This window comes from Macaca thibetana, chromosome 12 (assembly GCF_024542745.1).
Source record: "Macaca thibetana thibetana isolate TM-01 chromosome 12, ASM2454274v1, whole genome shotgun sequence".
NCBI lineage: Eukaryota > Metazoa > Chordata > Mammalia > Primates > Cercopithecidae > Macaca > Macaca thibetana.
Window position 1 is genome coordinate 27,698,361 of NC_065589.1, and position 15,242 is coordinate 27,713,602.

The following is a 15,242-nucleotide window of genomic DNA, read 5'->3' on the forward strand; positions in this document are numbered from 1 at the left end:
CTATAGCTGCTCTGCCGTGGAATTTTTCTCAGCACCAGAAAAGCATTTCGAAGTATGGGGAGGGCAGATATTTTTTTCTAATGAGTTCTTTTTTTTTAATAACTGTAGTGGCAAAAATGGAGTTTTGAAAGGCCGTATAATCATTCCAAATTTCTAAAGAGAATGTAATATATATGTGGTTGAACTAGAATTGTACTCTGGAAGAGATGATTTCCCTTTTCCTACTCTTAGTGTGAATTAATTGGACCTCATGTTAGAATCAGAGCCAATTAGACTTACAGTCACTAAGTTACTCACAGTAGGAACAAATTGTTAGATTAGGTTGGTGTTTGAGTTTGTATTTGTATTTGTCTCACATGAATTTAGTCCTTCCTAGAGACCATCTCTTGGGTATTAGTAATATATACCGAGCCTGTGTTGAGACTTTAGGGTTTGAAGACAATAATCCTTTATGAAATTCTAGATATCTAACTTTGACATGTAAAATTACTATGCCTATGACTAATAATATTTTGTGTATAGTGAATTAGAATTTTCAAATCACTTTTCACATAGTTCTGTATGAGATGGACATTATAGTTTTCCGTTTTCCCAATGGAAGGTCCAAGGCTAAGGCTGATAAATGAAATTGCTGAACCTCAAATCCAAATCTTTAAAAGCTTTTCCCACCACACTGTATTATACCATTTATCTATAGTTTCTGAAGTTACTTTATTCCTTATCAAGACTTCCCAGAACCATATCCAATCTCTTTTTCTTCATCAGACAAAATCCTGACAAGGGGAGAGAGGCTGGATGGCTTTGGGCTGTTGCTGAAGAAGATCATGGCTATACTCATCAAGAGGTTCCACCACACCCGCAGGAATTGGAAAGGTCTCATTGCTCAGGTTATCCTCCCCATTGTCTTTGTGACCACTGCCATGGGCCTTGGCACACTGAGAAATTCCAGCAACAGTTATCCAGAGATTCAGATCTCCCCCTCTCTTTATGGTACCTCCGAACAGACAGCCTTCTATGGGTAAGTTTCTTTCTGTTAAATAAAAGAACGTCTCCAAAATGCTGCCAGGAGTGTGGTTGTACCTGAATGAATGCCATGAGATGCTGGAGAATAAAGTACTTAGAAGCCACGGTACCTGATTCTGCTAAAGGAATGAACAGTTGGATTGATTGCAGTGTGTTACTTCTATTGTCAACAAATAGTTGTTTCAGTTTTTGCATTCATCTGAAACTAAAGTTATAGCAGTTATTTATTTTTAATGACTAGACTTTAATCAAGAAAGCCGGGTTAGGTGTGGCTTCCCAATCTGTTGTAATATACAGCAAATAACTTTTTATTGGTCTCACAAATATTAAATAGCAATGTCAGAATCCTGTATAATATAATGTTACATATACAATAGGTGATCACTGATGCATGTGACAATTAGGTGAATAAGAAGGCAGCCAAATAGAGACATGTGCATTTTCCTGTGATACCTTTCTTTCTTTTCCTGAGACTGTGTCTTTCTTTAGATTTCTTAGATTAAGAAAACAGTCCTAGGCTGAGTGCAGTGGCTCACGCCTGTAATCCTAGCACTTTGGGAGGCCAAGGTGGGCAGATTACTTGAGCTGCAGAGTTTGAGACTAGCCTGCCAACGTGGCAAAACCCCGTCTCTACTACAAATACAAAAATTAGCCAGGCCTGGTGTCGCTCACCTGCAATATCAGCAATTCGGGTGTTTGAGGTACAAGCATCGCTTGAATCCGGGAGGCTGAGGTTGCACTGAGTCGTGTGATAGCACCACCGCACTCCAGCCTGGGAAACACAGCCAAGACTCTGTCTCAAAAAAAGAAAAAGAAAACCGTTCTATATACGCCACATTTCATTTCTTCAAGCATGATTTTAATATGGGAGACTAGCAGAAAAATCATGAATTTTTTTCTGTCCTTTCATATTGCAGGAATTATCACCCGAGCACAGAAGCACTTGTCTCGGCAATGTGGGACTTCCCTGGAGTTGACAACATGTGTCTGAACACCAGTGATCTGTAAGTGGTTCTTGCTCTTCTATTTTGTGCTGTTTTCAACATTCCAGTTTGAGTGTGTTCATGTGTACGTGGGGGTGTGTGTGTGTCTGTTATTTGCCTGGAAGAAAGCTGTACCCTGATAGAAATCCCTGTTTAACAGATTTTTGTCTATCTCCTTTAGTTCATTTCTTAGTTATCCTATGCTATACCAATAAATATTAGATATCTCATGATTTGTACAACTCTCTTGTATTTTCATTTAATAGTCACAACCTTGTGGATTATTAGTCCCATTTTACAGATAAAGAACTGAGGTTCACAGAGACTAAGATACTTATCTAGCTGAGATTCCAGCTCTCATTTGCACTATACAGTGTTGCTTATTCTAATGTCTAAGATAGTATTAATACATAACTCATGTAAACTTGACCTTGGTGTATTATTATGCTAAAGTATCCTCTTCCTGTCAGAAGCGAAGATGAAAAGAGCAAAGAGAATAAAGGAGAGAAAAAGCCCCATCCTGACAATTAAGACAATTCAATAAGCACTGGTCTCAATACTATATAATCAATAAATGCGTTTCCCTTGTCCCCCATCACAAAATGTCAAATCCTTTGGAAATGGTGGGGCAATGTACATTGAAGTTATGAAAAATCAGGAAATTGTATCTGTGACTACACACATGAACTTTATACCAAATACTTGTTTACATGCTCATATGTAAATGTGAGAACACATATACATACACATCTCACAGCGATATCATTTAAACTTGCAGACGGTGTTTAAAGAAAGACAGTCTGGAAAAATGGAACACCAGTGGAGAACCCATCACTAATTTTGGTGTTTGCTCCTGCTCAGAAAATGTCCAGGTAAGATGGAATTCAGTTTCAGTGAAATGGGACAAATACGAATAAATATCGAAGCTCAAAAGATCTATCTAGCTTACCAAAGAATCAGTAAAAGTTCATTTTATGGAAGCTAGCAGCTCAGAAATATGGATCTGGGCAACTCAAAAATATTGACTTTGAACATCAGCTTACTGTTTTAAATCCATCACAGGACCAATTTCCAAAGGTAGGTAATTCTATGATGGTCTTTGTGGAAACCAACCGAAAATGAATTTTTGGTCTCAATTTAGAACTAAGTAGAAGGCTCTATGTTTCACATGAAAAAAAAAATGCGACCATAACTGTCATATTTGAAATATAGCAAGACTGCCACTATAGTGGTCGGCTTGGAAGTCAATAATGTATAAGTCTAGAACAGAACTCCATATGTCTCTAAGCAACACCTCCAGGCTTCAGGAAAAAAAAATCATTTCCTGAAAAAAACAGGAAAAAATTATTCATCACTTACTCCGTCTGTATTCTATAGATGCAGACCTTAGTTTTCTAAGCCTATCAGTTCACCACACTTTCACGAGAACCAGATTCGCTAGAGAAGTTCAAAATTGTCGAAGAAAAAAGTCACTATTAGTTTCTACTAGTTACTATATTGCCAACTAAATTTCTTGCAATATTTTCTTCAGAGTGACATACGGTTGTACACTGAAGTGTCTTGGTATAATATTTTATAATGAAAATATCTTCAGTGAATGCAACCCATTTTGGCGTTCTTATGCAAAATAGTTACTAACAGTAGGAGTTGGGACCCAATAAGAATCTTTTGGAATCCCTGCATATTTAAAAATTAGTCTTGGCCAGGTGTGATGGCTCAAGCCTGTAATCCCAGCACATTGGGAGGCTGAGGCTAGTGGATTGCTTGAGCTCAGGAGTTCAAGATCAGCCTGGGCAACATGGTGAAACCCCATCTCTACCAAAAATACAAAAAGTAAAATAAAATTTGCTGGGCATGGTGGCACGCGTCTGTGGTCCCAGCTACTCAGGAGGCTGAGGTGAGAGGATGGCGTGAGCCTTAGGAGTTCAAGGCTGTACCACTGCACTCCAGCCTGGGTGGAAAAAAAAATTAGTCTTAACCCAGTATTAAAAGTTTTAAAATCCTTTATCTCATTTAGCTAACTTCAGAAGTGCTTTATGTATTTCTTTAGTTCACAATAAAAGTTACCTAACTTAATATGTAAAATTGAAATCTGTATAGTTTTTATTAATCTAAAAAATCTAGGCCAGGTGCAGTGGCTCATGCCTGTAATCCCAGTACTTTGGGAGGTAGGAGAATTGCTTGAGCCCAGGAGTTCGAGACCAGCCTGGGCAACATAGTGAGACCTCATCTCTACAAAGAATTTAAAAATTAGCTGGGTGTAGTGGTGTGCACCTGTAGTCCCAGCTACTTGGTGGGGCTGAAGTGGGAGGATGGCTTGAGCCCATGAGGTCAAGGTTGCAGTGCTGTGATTGCACCATAGCACTCTAGCCTGGATGACAGAGAGAGTCCCTGTCTCAAAATAAATAAATTAAAGTACATTAAAAATTCAGCAGATCTTCAATTTTTTCCAACCAATTTTGTCATTTAATTAACATCCCTAAATCTATTTCCAACTATTTAATAACAATGAGGTCACTTTGCATAATTGATGCTCTGTATACCAGATGTACAATATGAATAAAGTACTAAGTTTTTTGAGAGGGAAAAAAATTATACTGCATATACATCAAAAGATTAAGAGAGTAAAAAGGAAATCTGCAGAGTAGAGAATGATATTCACAATATACAACAAAGGACTCGTATCCAGAATAAATGTGTATATAAAGAACTGCAAATCAATGAGAAAAAGATAAATAAGACAACAGAAAACTTAGCAACAAACATGAGACACTGTACAAAGAGCATATCCAAATGGCCAATAAATATATGAAAAGGTAGTCATCAGGGAAATACAAATTTAAGCCACAATGCAATACCACTCCACACTCACCAGAATGGCTAAAATGAAGAAAAGGAAAAATTCTAAGTGTTAACAAAAATATGCAGCAGCCAGAACTCTCATACTCTGCTCTGGGAATTTAATTTTGTGCAAACAGTTTTTAAAACTACTTGGCAATATATCCTAATGCTAAAAATTTGCACACCTGTGGGACCTGCAATTCCACTCTTACTGTATACCCATCAGAAATGTGAATAATGCCCACTAACAGAATAGGTAATGTCAAATATATTTCCACAGTAGTATATGTACAAAATGAGAATGATTGATCTACCACTATACATATGGAAGATTCTCATAATAATGAGTGAAGGCCGGGCGCGGTGGCTCACGCCTGTAATCCCAGCACTTTGGGAGGCCGAGGCGGGCGGATCACAAGGTCAGGAGATCGAGACCACGGTGAAACCCCGTCTCTACTAAAAATACAAAAAATTAGCCGGGCGCGGTTGTGGGCGCCTGTAGTCCCAGCTACTCGGGAGGCTGAGGCAGGAGAATGGCGTGAACCCGGGAGGCGGAGCTTGCAGTGAGCCGAGATCGCGCCACTGCACTCCAGCCTGGGCGACAGAGCCAGACTCCGTCTCAAAAAAAAAAAAAAAAAAAAAAAAAAAAATGAGTGAAAACAGACACAAGAAAACACATTTATACTATTCCATTAATATAAAATATAAAAATAGGCAAAACTAATCTGTGTCTGTTACTTTGGGAGGGATAGTGATTTGCAGGGAGTGTGATGAGGGGGCTTCTGGGGTATTGGTCCTGTTCTGTGTCTTGTTTGTTGGTGACTGGTTCCACAGGTGTGTCAGTTTGTCAAAATTTATCAGGTAGTACAGATAATACATGTGCATTTCTCTACGTATAGTATAATTTAAAAATTATACTGAATACATAAGAGTATTCTCTTTTAATTATTTGTGAAAGCAGTGTCATTCTGGAATGCGATCTTCATGTTAATATAACTTGATATAAGATAAAATCCAGCACCGATTTTTTAGAGCAAGCTGGAACTTTATGTTCTTGAGATATACATACAGGTGGCACTATAAAAAAGTGCTAGACTTTTCCCAAACTAAACTTCATTGCAAGGAAGCATGAGAAGCTACACTGAAAATTAAGTTATCAGGAAGTACAGAAAGTTACAAGCATAAATATAAATGGTTAAACTAAGCTCTAAACAAATATACTTGGTAATATAAGTACCCACAAGGGAAAGTAACCAGGGTACACAGGAACCCTCCACTAGCTTTGTGACTTTTCTGTAAATCTAAAATAATTCCAAACTAAAAGTTTATATATATAAAATTAATATATATATACACACACATATACATATATAATATTAACTAATATACATATAACTAAGCTCTGACTCTTACGTTACATACCTAAAACTAATGTATCATACACCTTTCATCCACTGCTATCAATCCTTGAAAAGTGTTATGTTTTCAATTTGTGGCCAACTTTTTTTTCCTTCCCCAAGAATTATTGAGGAAATTTTATCATCTTAATGTTTAACATTATTGTCCAAACATATTAAGCCTCAGCACAGTGAAGGAAATATCACACATTCGTTAACTTGTGTTCTTTCAGGCCTTTAAGTGAGTCCTAAACATAGGGATTTGCTCTACATGACTAATAACTATTTGTTCTAATTTCTTGCGTAGGTGAGATGACTTCTTTTTCAAAGCTCTTTAGAGTCAAAGGACAGTCTTATCACATTCTACCAGTTGCAGTAATAGACAAATCATGAGGCTGAAGCTCCTTGACATTGTCTATTTAACTTGCACAGCATTGGCCAGAAAAAATTCATTTTTAACTTCATTTTCCAGGAATGTCCTAAATTTAACTATTCCCCACCTCACAGAAGAACTTACTCATCCCAAGTAATTTATAACCTCACTGGGCAACGAATGGAAAATTATCTTATATCAACTGCAAACGAGTTTGTCCAAAAAAGGTAAAATACTCTGTTTATAACCTATTTAATTGCTTTCTAATTTTAATGGTAGCTGCCTTCTAAACTAGAGACAATAGATATAAATTTCTATTGTTTACATTTTACATGGTTAAATTCTCAGTTTTATTTAAACAACCTTATATATTGAAATGTAAATAATGACTCTAAATTAAGATTTATTTGAGCAAACTGAAAACCATTGGTTATTTTAGGCCTCAAAAATGTAATGTTAAATTTGTACATTTGTTTTTCCTTGAAGTCAAAGAGAAGTTATTGACTGGCGCGTACCAACTTGGAGAGGTTTAAGGCATGACTTTTGATGACAACTGGCCTCAGTTCCAATATGAATATCTCAAAACTTAAGAGTGTGATATCTGCATGTGGACAAAATGTGTTGTTCATGTGTAGCAACGAAATGGGCTTGTACTTAAGCCACCTAAGCATTTATCATAGACACAAAGTTGGTAGGCCTTCAATTGCTGCCATTTTCTTCTTTCTTTCATCTCTTCCCTCCTTTGTTTCTCAATATATATCCATGATTAATATTCATTGTAAAAAATAATTAGAAACTACAGATAAGCAAAAAGAAGAAAAAGAATATTATTTCTCCACACAGATATAAGCACTATTGATATTTCGGTTTATATCCTTCCAGAAGTTTCCTTGTCACAGATATACATGTGAATATTTTTAACAAAGTGGGTTTTATTATAAACCAACTATCTTAAAATCTGCCTTTAAAAAAAGTGAATGACATACTATGATGTTATTTGCATGTCAAAAATATATAGCTCTATAGCATTACATTTAGGATGATAGTCACAAGATTAGTGACTATCTAGTGTGATTGCACCATTATTTATTTAATCTGACCTTAATTTGGTAGGCAGTTAAATTAACCTATTCTTAAAATCACTACTTGCATTTTAAAAATCAACTTTTCATTTTTATACCATGAATTGACAAGCAGTTAAATAGACCCAACTTGCCCTCAAATATTCAGGAAAAAAAATGTATGTATAATATCTGGGGACAATATAGGGGAAAATTTGTTATATAGAAGAAATTGAGCCATTTGAAAAAAGATATGAACTGATATTATATCACTTCAGTATTAATTATCTAAAAGGAATATTTGAGTACTAAAATATTAAGATATTTGAGATAGTGCATGGGTCAGTTAAGATGGAGAACTTGATTACATTATATGTCACTCATTTTCAGGATGACTACTACACATATGCAATTGTTTAGAAGAACTTATTGCCTCTAGTTATAATGTACACTTGAGACTGAAACACGATAAAAAGAATTGATAAAAATGTAAAATATTTGTCAGGTAGTATTCGTTTTATACTGTAAATGTGTTCCTAACAGAAAAAAATGTTGAGCTCCTTGTTAAGTATTTTAGATCTATTTAAGAAGATTTTCTCCACTAAACCAAAGATACATTTTTATTACTCTCTGTAGATATGGAGGTTGGAGTTTTGGGCTGCCTTTGACAAAAGACCTTCGTTTTGATATAACAGGAGTCCCTGCCAATAGAACACTTGCCAAGGTAAATTTTGTTCTTTTTTCTGGAATGTCATACAAATGAGAAAGTGAAATTGATATGTTTAAGCATTTTCATGAAGTGAAAACAAAACATGGGTACAATCGATTTGGCATTGTGCATAACCCAGGGCACAGTGGTTCCAAATCTGTGTATGTGCCATAGGGAAACATGTACACATTAGCATCAGGACACATGTACACATGTGTATACATAGTAGCATTTCTCATAATAGCCAAAAACGCAACCCAAAATACCCACATGCAGAATATAGAAATAAACTGTTTCATATTCATTCAATAAAACTTTCAGCAATGGACATGAAAGAACTCAGCTCCATATAACAAGGAAGTTAAATCTCCCAAACATTATCAATAAGGAAAAGAAAAGACAAAAAGGAATACACTGACTATGATTACATTTACTGTAAACTTTGAGAGTTTATAGGCAAAACTCAACCATTTGTTTAGGGGAAAGGGAGGGTATTAGGATTTGGAAGGACATGGAGGGTCAGGGAAAAGGCGTTCTGGAGGCTGGCAATTCTTATTTCTCAATCTGTGTGATGGTTTAAGGGATGTACTTCCTTCAGAGGTAACACTATGTATTTATGACCTGCACTTTTCAATAGTATATATGTCATAACTGTTTAGAGAATGAAAATGCATGTTGTTTACCTTTGCTTCTTAAAGAACCTGGAAACTTAACCGAATTTAATGGAGATAAATAATTCTGCTCACGTATTTTTCCTTTTAGATTATACCTAAAATGAGATAGAGTCACGGGATAAAACGCATATTCTTACCTATGTGATCAATGGTACTCATAGGGATTTAAAGTTGTCTTCACATATTTCTCATCTGGTACTAAGAGACATACACAGTCTTTGGGAAAGTGCGGAAACTAATGTCCATTTCGTGACTATTATGTGCCAACCACTAGTATCATCTTTTACACAAACTACCTAATTTTCTCCTCACAGCATCCCTGTGTGATAAATATTACTGAGCCTATTTTAGCTGATTTTTACAGTAAATCATATAGAAAGTAAATAGTGGTGCTGGGGATTTCAGTGCCTTCCGTTTCTTCCTCTCTTCTCTCTCCACACACAGAGTAAATATTTTTGCATAAACATGGGAATTTCTAATATAAAATCATTTCTCTCCAAATCAACTGTGCCATTTTGAATTATTAATTCGGTTTCTTGAATTGAGGTTCATCAGTATATTAAATCTATTTTTGACATAGTATGTAAAATCACACCCCGTTTTGTAGGTTATAATTCGGAATCAAAAATTAGTGGAGGAAGCCTGGTGCGGTGGCTCACGCCTGTAATCCCAGCACCTTGGGAGGCCGAGGTGGGCGGATCATGAGGTCAGGAGATCGAGACCATCCTGGCTAACATGGCGAAACCCCGTCTCTACTAAAAATACAAATACCAAAAAAAAAAAGCCGGACGCAGTGGTGGGCGCCTGTAGCCCCAGCTACTTGGAGGCTGTGCAGGAGAATGGCGTGAACCCGGGAGGCGGAGCTTGCAGTGAGCCGAGATCGCGCCACTTCACTCAAGCCTGGGCGACAAAGCGAGACGCCATCTCCAAATAAATAAATAAATAAATAAATAAATAAATAAATAAATAAAAAAAAGTAAAAAATAAAAAATAAATTAGTGGAGGAATTTCAAGGTTTTTTTTTTTTTTTTTTTTTTTTTTTTGAGACGGAGTCTCGCTCTGTCGCCCAGGCTGGAGTGCAGTGGCGCGATCTCGGCTCACTGCAAGCTCCGCCTCCCGGGTTCACGCCATTCTCCTGCCTCAGCCTCCCGAGTAGCTGGGACTACAGGCGCCCACAACCGCGCCCGGCTAATTTTTTGTATTTTTAGTAGAGACGGGGTTTCACCGTGGTCTCGATCTCCTGACCTTGTGATCCGCCCGCCTCGGCCTCCCAAAGTGCTGGGATTACAGGCGTGAGCCACCGCGCCCGGCTAGGAATTTCAAGGTTTTTAATCTTATGCTAAGGACACAATGTATGTGTATTTTATTTATTTCTCCAGCTTGGTCTATTCTATTAGTTTTTATTACCATTATTGACAGTCAGGTTACTTTAGTTCTAGTCTCAGAATCCCATGGATCTGCCACAGGGATGTGGATAATGATTTCTCCAGTTTATTTCAAGCTTTGCCTAGAAGAGATCCTGAATAACTAATAACTTAGTGCTGTCCACAGAACAACTCTCTTCCCAATTTCTGCCTGTTTCCAAATTGGAAATTTATAGGCCTATGGTCAATACTCTAGAGAACAGTGCATAATCTTCCAAGATAAAATAAATTATTGGAAAATTGATGCTCTTATTTTAAATATAAATAAGATAGCCTGTCAGATGTTAAGACAGCCTCATTTATTTGAATGCAATATTGATCTTGCCTTCTTTTGGAATTTAATAGGTATGGTATGATCCAGAAGGCTATCACTCCCTTCCAGCTTACCTCAACAGCCTGAATAATTTCCTTCTGCGAGTTAACATGTCAAAATACGATGCTGCCCGACATGGTAAAGTTACTAATGCAAAAGTGTCTTGTATTGCAACTTTTGTTACTCTCCGTATAAAAATGCACTTTATATCCTGTTTCTTCACAGTGGCAGGTATTTTATGGTATCTAAATCACAGGTCTTTAAAAGGAGTTTAGAAGTAGTAACTACCGCCAGATGGAACATTCTGAATAATCCTCTTAACTTTGGGTTAATTTAGTTTTCTCATTTATCAAATCAGGATAATAATGCTGACTTCATGTGCATGTCTGCTGTGAACCAAGTAGATATAGCTCATAGAAAAATATTTTTAAACGATGTGCTTGTCTACAGGCTAAACAATTTTTAAAAACAATTAATGTTTACAAATGTTCACAAATCTAAACATGATGACAAAACTTTCTTTTTTGACATATGTTAGTGGTTACTTGTTTATTTTATTGTTATTTTTCTTCAACTTTTATTTTAAGTTCAGGGGTACATGTACCAGATGTGTAGGTTTGTTACATAGGTAAATATGTGCCATGGTGGTTTTCTGCACAGATCAACCCATCACCTAGGTATTAAGCCCAGCATCCATTAGCTATTCTTCCTGATGCTCTCCCTCCTTCCATCCTCTGCACTCTGACAGGCCCCAGTATGTATTGTTCCCCACCGTGTGTCCATGTGTTCTCACCATTCAGCTCCCACTTATACGTGAGAATGTGCAGTGTTTGGTTTTCTGTTCCTACATTAGTTTCTTGAGGATAATGGCTTCCAGCTCCATCCCTCTCTCTGCAAAGGACATGATCTCATTCCTTTTTATGGCTGCATAGTATTCCATGATGTATATGTATCACATTTTATTTATCCAGTCTATCATTGATGGACATTTAGGTTGATTCTATGTCTTTGCTATTGTGAATAGTGCTGCAGTGAACATATATGTGCATGTATCTTTATAACAAAATTATTTATATTCCTTTTGGTATATATGTAGTAATAAGACTGTTGGGTGAAATGGTATTTCTGCCTCTTGATCTCTGAGGAATCACCATACTGTCTTCCACAATGGTTGAACTAATTTACATTCTTACCAACAGTGTAAAAGCTCTCCTTTTTCTCTGCAACCTTGCCAGCATCTATTGTTTTTTGACTTTTTACTAATAGCCATTCTGACTATTTTGAGATGGTATCTCATTGTGGTTTTGATTTATATTTCCCTAATGATCAGTGATGTTGAACTTTTTTTCATATGTTTGTTGGTTGCATGTATGTCTTCTTTTTAGAAGTGTCTGTTCATGTTCTTTGCCCACTTTTTAATGTTTTTTTTTTTTCTCCCCAGTAAATTTAAGTTCTTTATAGACTCTGGATATTAGACGTTTGTCAGACAGATAGATGGCAAAATTTTTCTCCCATTTGGTAGGTTGTCTGTTCACTCTGATGATAGTTTCCTTTTCTGTGCAGAAGCTCTTTGGTTTAATTAGATCCCATTTGACAAATTTTGCTTTTGTTGCAATTGCTTTGTTTTTGGCATTTTCATCATGAAATTTTTGCCTGTGCCTATGTCCTGAATGGTATTGCCTAGATCTTCTTCTAGGGTTTTTATAGTTTTGGGTTTTACATTTAAGTATTTAATCCATCTCGAGTTAATTTTTGAATATGGTGTAAGAAATGGGTCCAGTTTCAATTTTCTGCATATGGCTAGCCAGTTCTCCCAGCATCATTTATTAAATAGGGAATCTTTTTCCCCATTGTTGGTTTTTGTCAGGTTTGTCAGAGATCAGATGGTTGTAGGTATGTTGGTCTTATTTCTGAGTTCTCTATTCTGTTCTATTGGTCTATGTGTGTGTTCTTGTATCAGTACCATGCTTTTTTGATTACTATAGCCTTGTAGTATAGTTTGAAGTTGGATAGTGTGATGCCTCCAGCTTTGTTCTTTTTGCTTAGGATTGTCTTAGCTATTCTGTCTCTTTTTTGGTTCCATATGAATTTAAAAATTTTTTTCTAATTCTGTGAAGAATGTCAATGGTAGTTTAATGGGAATAGCATTGAATCTGTAAATTACTTTGGGCAGTATGGCCATTTTCATGATATTGATTCTTCCTATCCATGAGCATGGAATGTTTTTTCATTTGTTTGTGTTCTCTCTGATTGCTTTGAGCAGTGGTTTGTTGTTCTCTTGAAGAGGTCCTTCACTTCCTTTGTTAGCTGTATTCCTAGGTATTTTATTCTTTTTGTAGCAATTGTGAATGAGAGTTCATTCATGATTTGGCTCTCTGCTTGCCTATTGTTGGTATATAGGAATGCTAGCAATTTTTGCACATTGATTTTGTCTCCTGAGATTTTGCTGAAGCTGCTTATCCTAGCTTAAGAAACTTTTGGGCTGGGACAATGGGGTTTTCTAGATATAGGATCATGTCATCTGCAAACAAAGATAATTTGACTTTCTCTCTTCCTATTTGAATACCTTTATTTCTTTCTCTTGCCTGATTGCTCTGGCCAAAACTTCCAATACCATGTTGAATAGGAGTGGTGAGAGAGCATATCCTTGTCTTGTGCCAGTTTTCAGGGGGAATGCTTCCAGCTTTTGCCCATTCAGTATATTATTGTCTGTGGGTTTGCCTTATATGTCTCTTATTATTTTGAGGTATGTTCCTTTAATACCTAGTTTGAATTTTTAACAAAAGGGATGTTGAATTTTATCAAATGCCTTCTCTGTGTCTATTGAGATAGCCTTGTAGTTTTTGTCTTTAGTTCTGTTTATGTGATAAATCATATTTATTGATTTGTATATGTTGAACCAACCTTGCATCCTCGGGATGAAAGCGAATTTGATTGTAGTGGATAAACTTTTTGATGTGCTACTGGATTCAGTTTACCAGTGTTTTATTGAGAATTTTTGCATTGATGTTCATCAAGGATGTTCACCTGAAGCTTTTTTTTTTTTTTTTTTTTTGAGGCAGAGTCTCGCTCTGTTGCCCAGGCTGGAGTGCAGTGGCACAATCTCAGCTCACTGCAGTCTCTGCCTCTGTGGTTAAGCAATTCTCCTGCCCCAGCCTCCCAAGTAGCTGGGATTACAGGTGCCTGCCACATGCCTGGCTAATTTTTTGTATTTTTATTAGAGACAGGGTTTCACCATGTTGGGCAGGCTGGTCTCAAACTCCTGACTTCAGGTGATCTACCCACCTTGAGCTCCCAAAGTGCTGGGATTACAGGTGTGAGCCATCACGCCCAGCCTCTTTTTCTTTTTTTTTTGTATTTCTGCCAGGTTTTGGTATCAAGATGATGCTGGCCTCATAGAATTAGTTAGGGAGGAGTCTCTCCTTTTCAATTGTTTGGAATAATTTCAGTAGAAATTGTATCAGCTCTTCTTTATACTCTGGTAGAATTCAGCTGTGAATCCATCTGGTCCTGGGCTCTTTTTGGTTGGTAGGTTTTTTATTACTCCCTCAATTTCAAAACTTGTTATTGGTTTATTTAGGGATTCGATTTCTTCCTGGTTCAGTCTTGGGAGGGTATGTGTGTCCAGAAATTTATCCGTTTCTTCTACATTTTCTAGTTTACTTGCATAGAGGTGTTCATAGTATTCTCTGATGGTTGTTTGTATTTCTGTGGGGTCAGTGGTAATATCCCCCTTATCATTTCTGATTGTGTTTATTTGATTCTTCTCTCTTTTCTTATTTGTTAGTCTAGCTAGTTGTCTATTTCATTAATGTTTCCAAAAAACAGCTCCTGGATTTGTTGATTTTTTAAAGGACTTTTTGTGTCTCTGTCTCCTTCAGTTCAGCTCTGATCTTGGTTATTTCTTGTCTTCTGCTAGGTTTGGGGTTTATTTGCTCTTGGTTCTCTAAGTTATTTTAGTTAAGATGTTAGGTTGTTAACTTGAGACCTAGATGTTTAGCTGTTTGATGTGGGCATTTAATGCTATAAATTTTCCTCTTAACACTATTTTAGCTGCTTCCCAGAGATTCTGGTACATTCTCTCTTTTTCTCATTAGTTTCAAAGAACTTCTTGATTTCTGCCTTAATTTCATTATTTACCCAAGAGTCATTCTGGAGAAGGTTGTTCAATTTCCATGTAGTTGTGTGGTTTTGACTGAATTTCCTAATCTTGAGTTCTAATCTAATTGCCTTGTAGTCTGAGAGACTGTTATGATTTCAGTTCTTTTTAATTTACTGAGGAGTGTTTTACTTCTGATTATGTGATCAATTTTAGAGTAAGTGCCATGTGGTGATGAGAAAAATGTACATTCTGTTGTTTCTGGGTGGAAAGTTCTGTAGATATCAGGTCTATTTGATCCAGAGCTGAATTCCGGTCCTGAATATCTTTGTTAATTTTCTGAAA

At 36.6% G+C, this 15,242-nt stretch overlaps 1 protein-coding gene and 1 long non-coding RNA gene across 2 annotated transcripts in view; one reads left to right on the plus strand and one right to left on the minus strand.

The window, feature by feature from the left end:
• The window catches only part of ABCA12 (ATP binding cassette subfamily A member 12), a 308,829-nt gene that overhangs the window by 261,687 nt on the left and 31,900 nt on the right, over positions 1 to 15,242 (plus strand). The window contains exons 35-40 of the mRNA XM_050751315.1: positions 766 to 1,018; positions 1,941 to 2,027; positions 2,785 to 2,878; positions 6,717 to 6,844; positions 8,315 to 8,402; positions 10,831 to 10,936. Of these exons, the coding sequence (XP_050607272.1) occupies positions 766 to 1,018; positions 1,941 to 2,027; positions 2,785 to 2,878; positions 6,717 to 6,844; positions 8,315 to 8,402; positions 10,831 to 10,936 (756 nt within the window). The remainder of the gene's footprint in view (positions 1 to 765; positions 1,019 to 1,940; positions 2,028 to 2,784; positions 2,879 to 6,716; positions 6,845 to 8,314; positions 8,403 to 10,830; positions 10,937 to 15,242) is intronic.
• LOC126932467 (uncharacterized) overlaps positions 14,153 to 15,242 on the minus strand; it is a 158,505-nt gene continuing 157,415 nt past the window's right edge. The window contains exon 4 of the long non-coding RNA XR_007718197.1: positions 14,153 to 15,242. This exon is cut by the window's right edge and continues 704 nt beyond it. This is a non-coding gene — a long non-coding RNA (uncharacterized LOC126932467).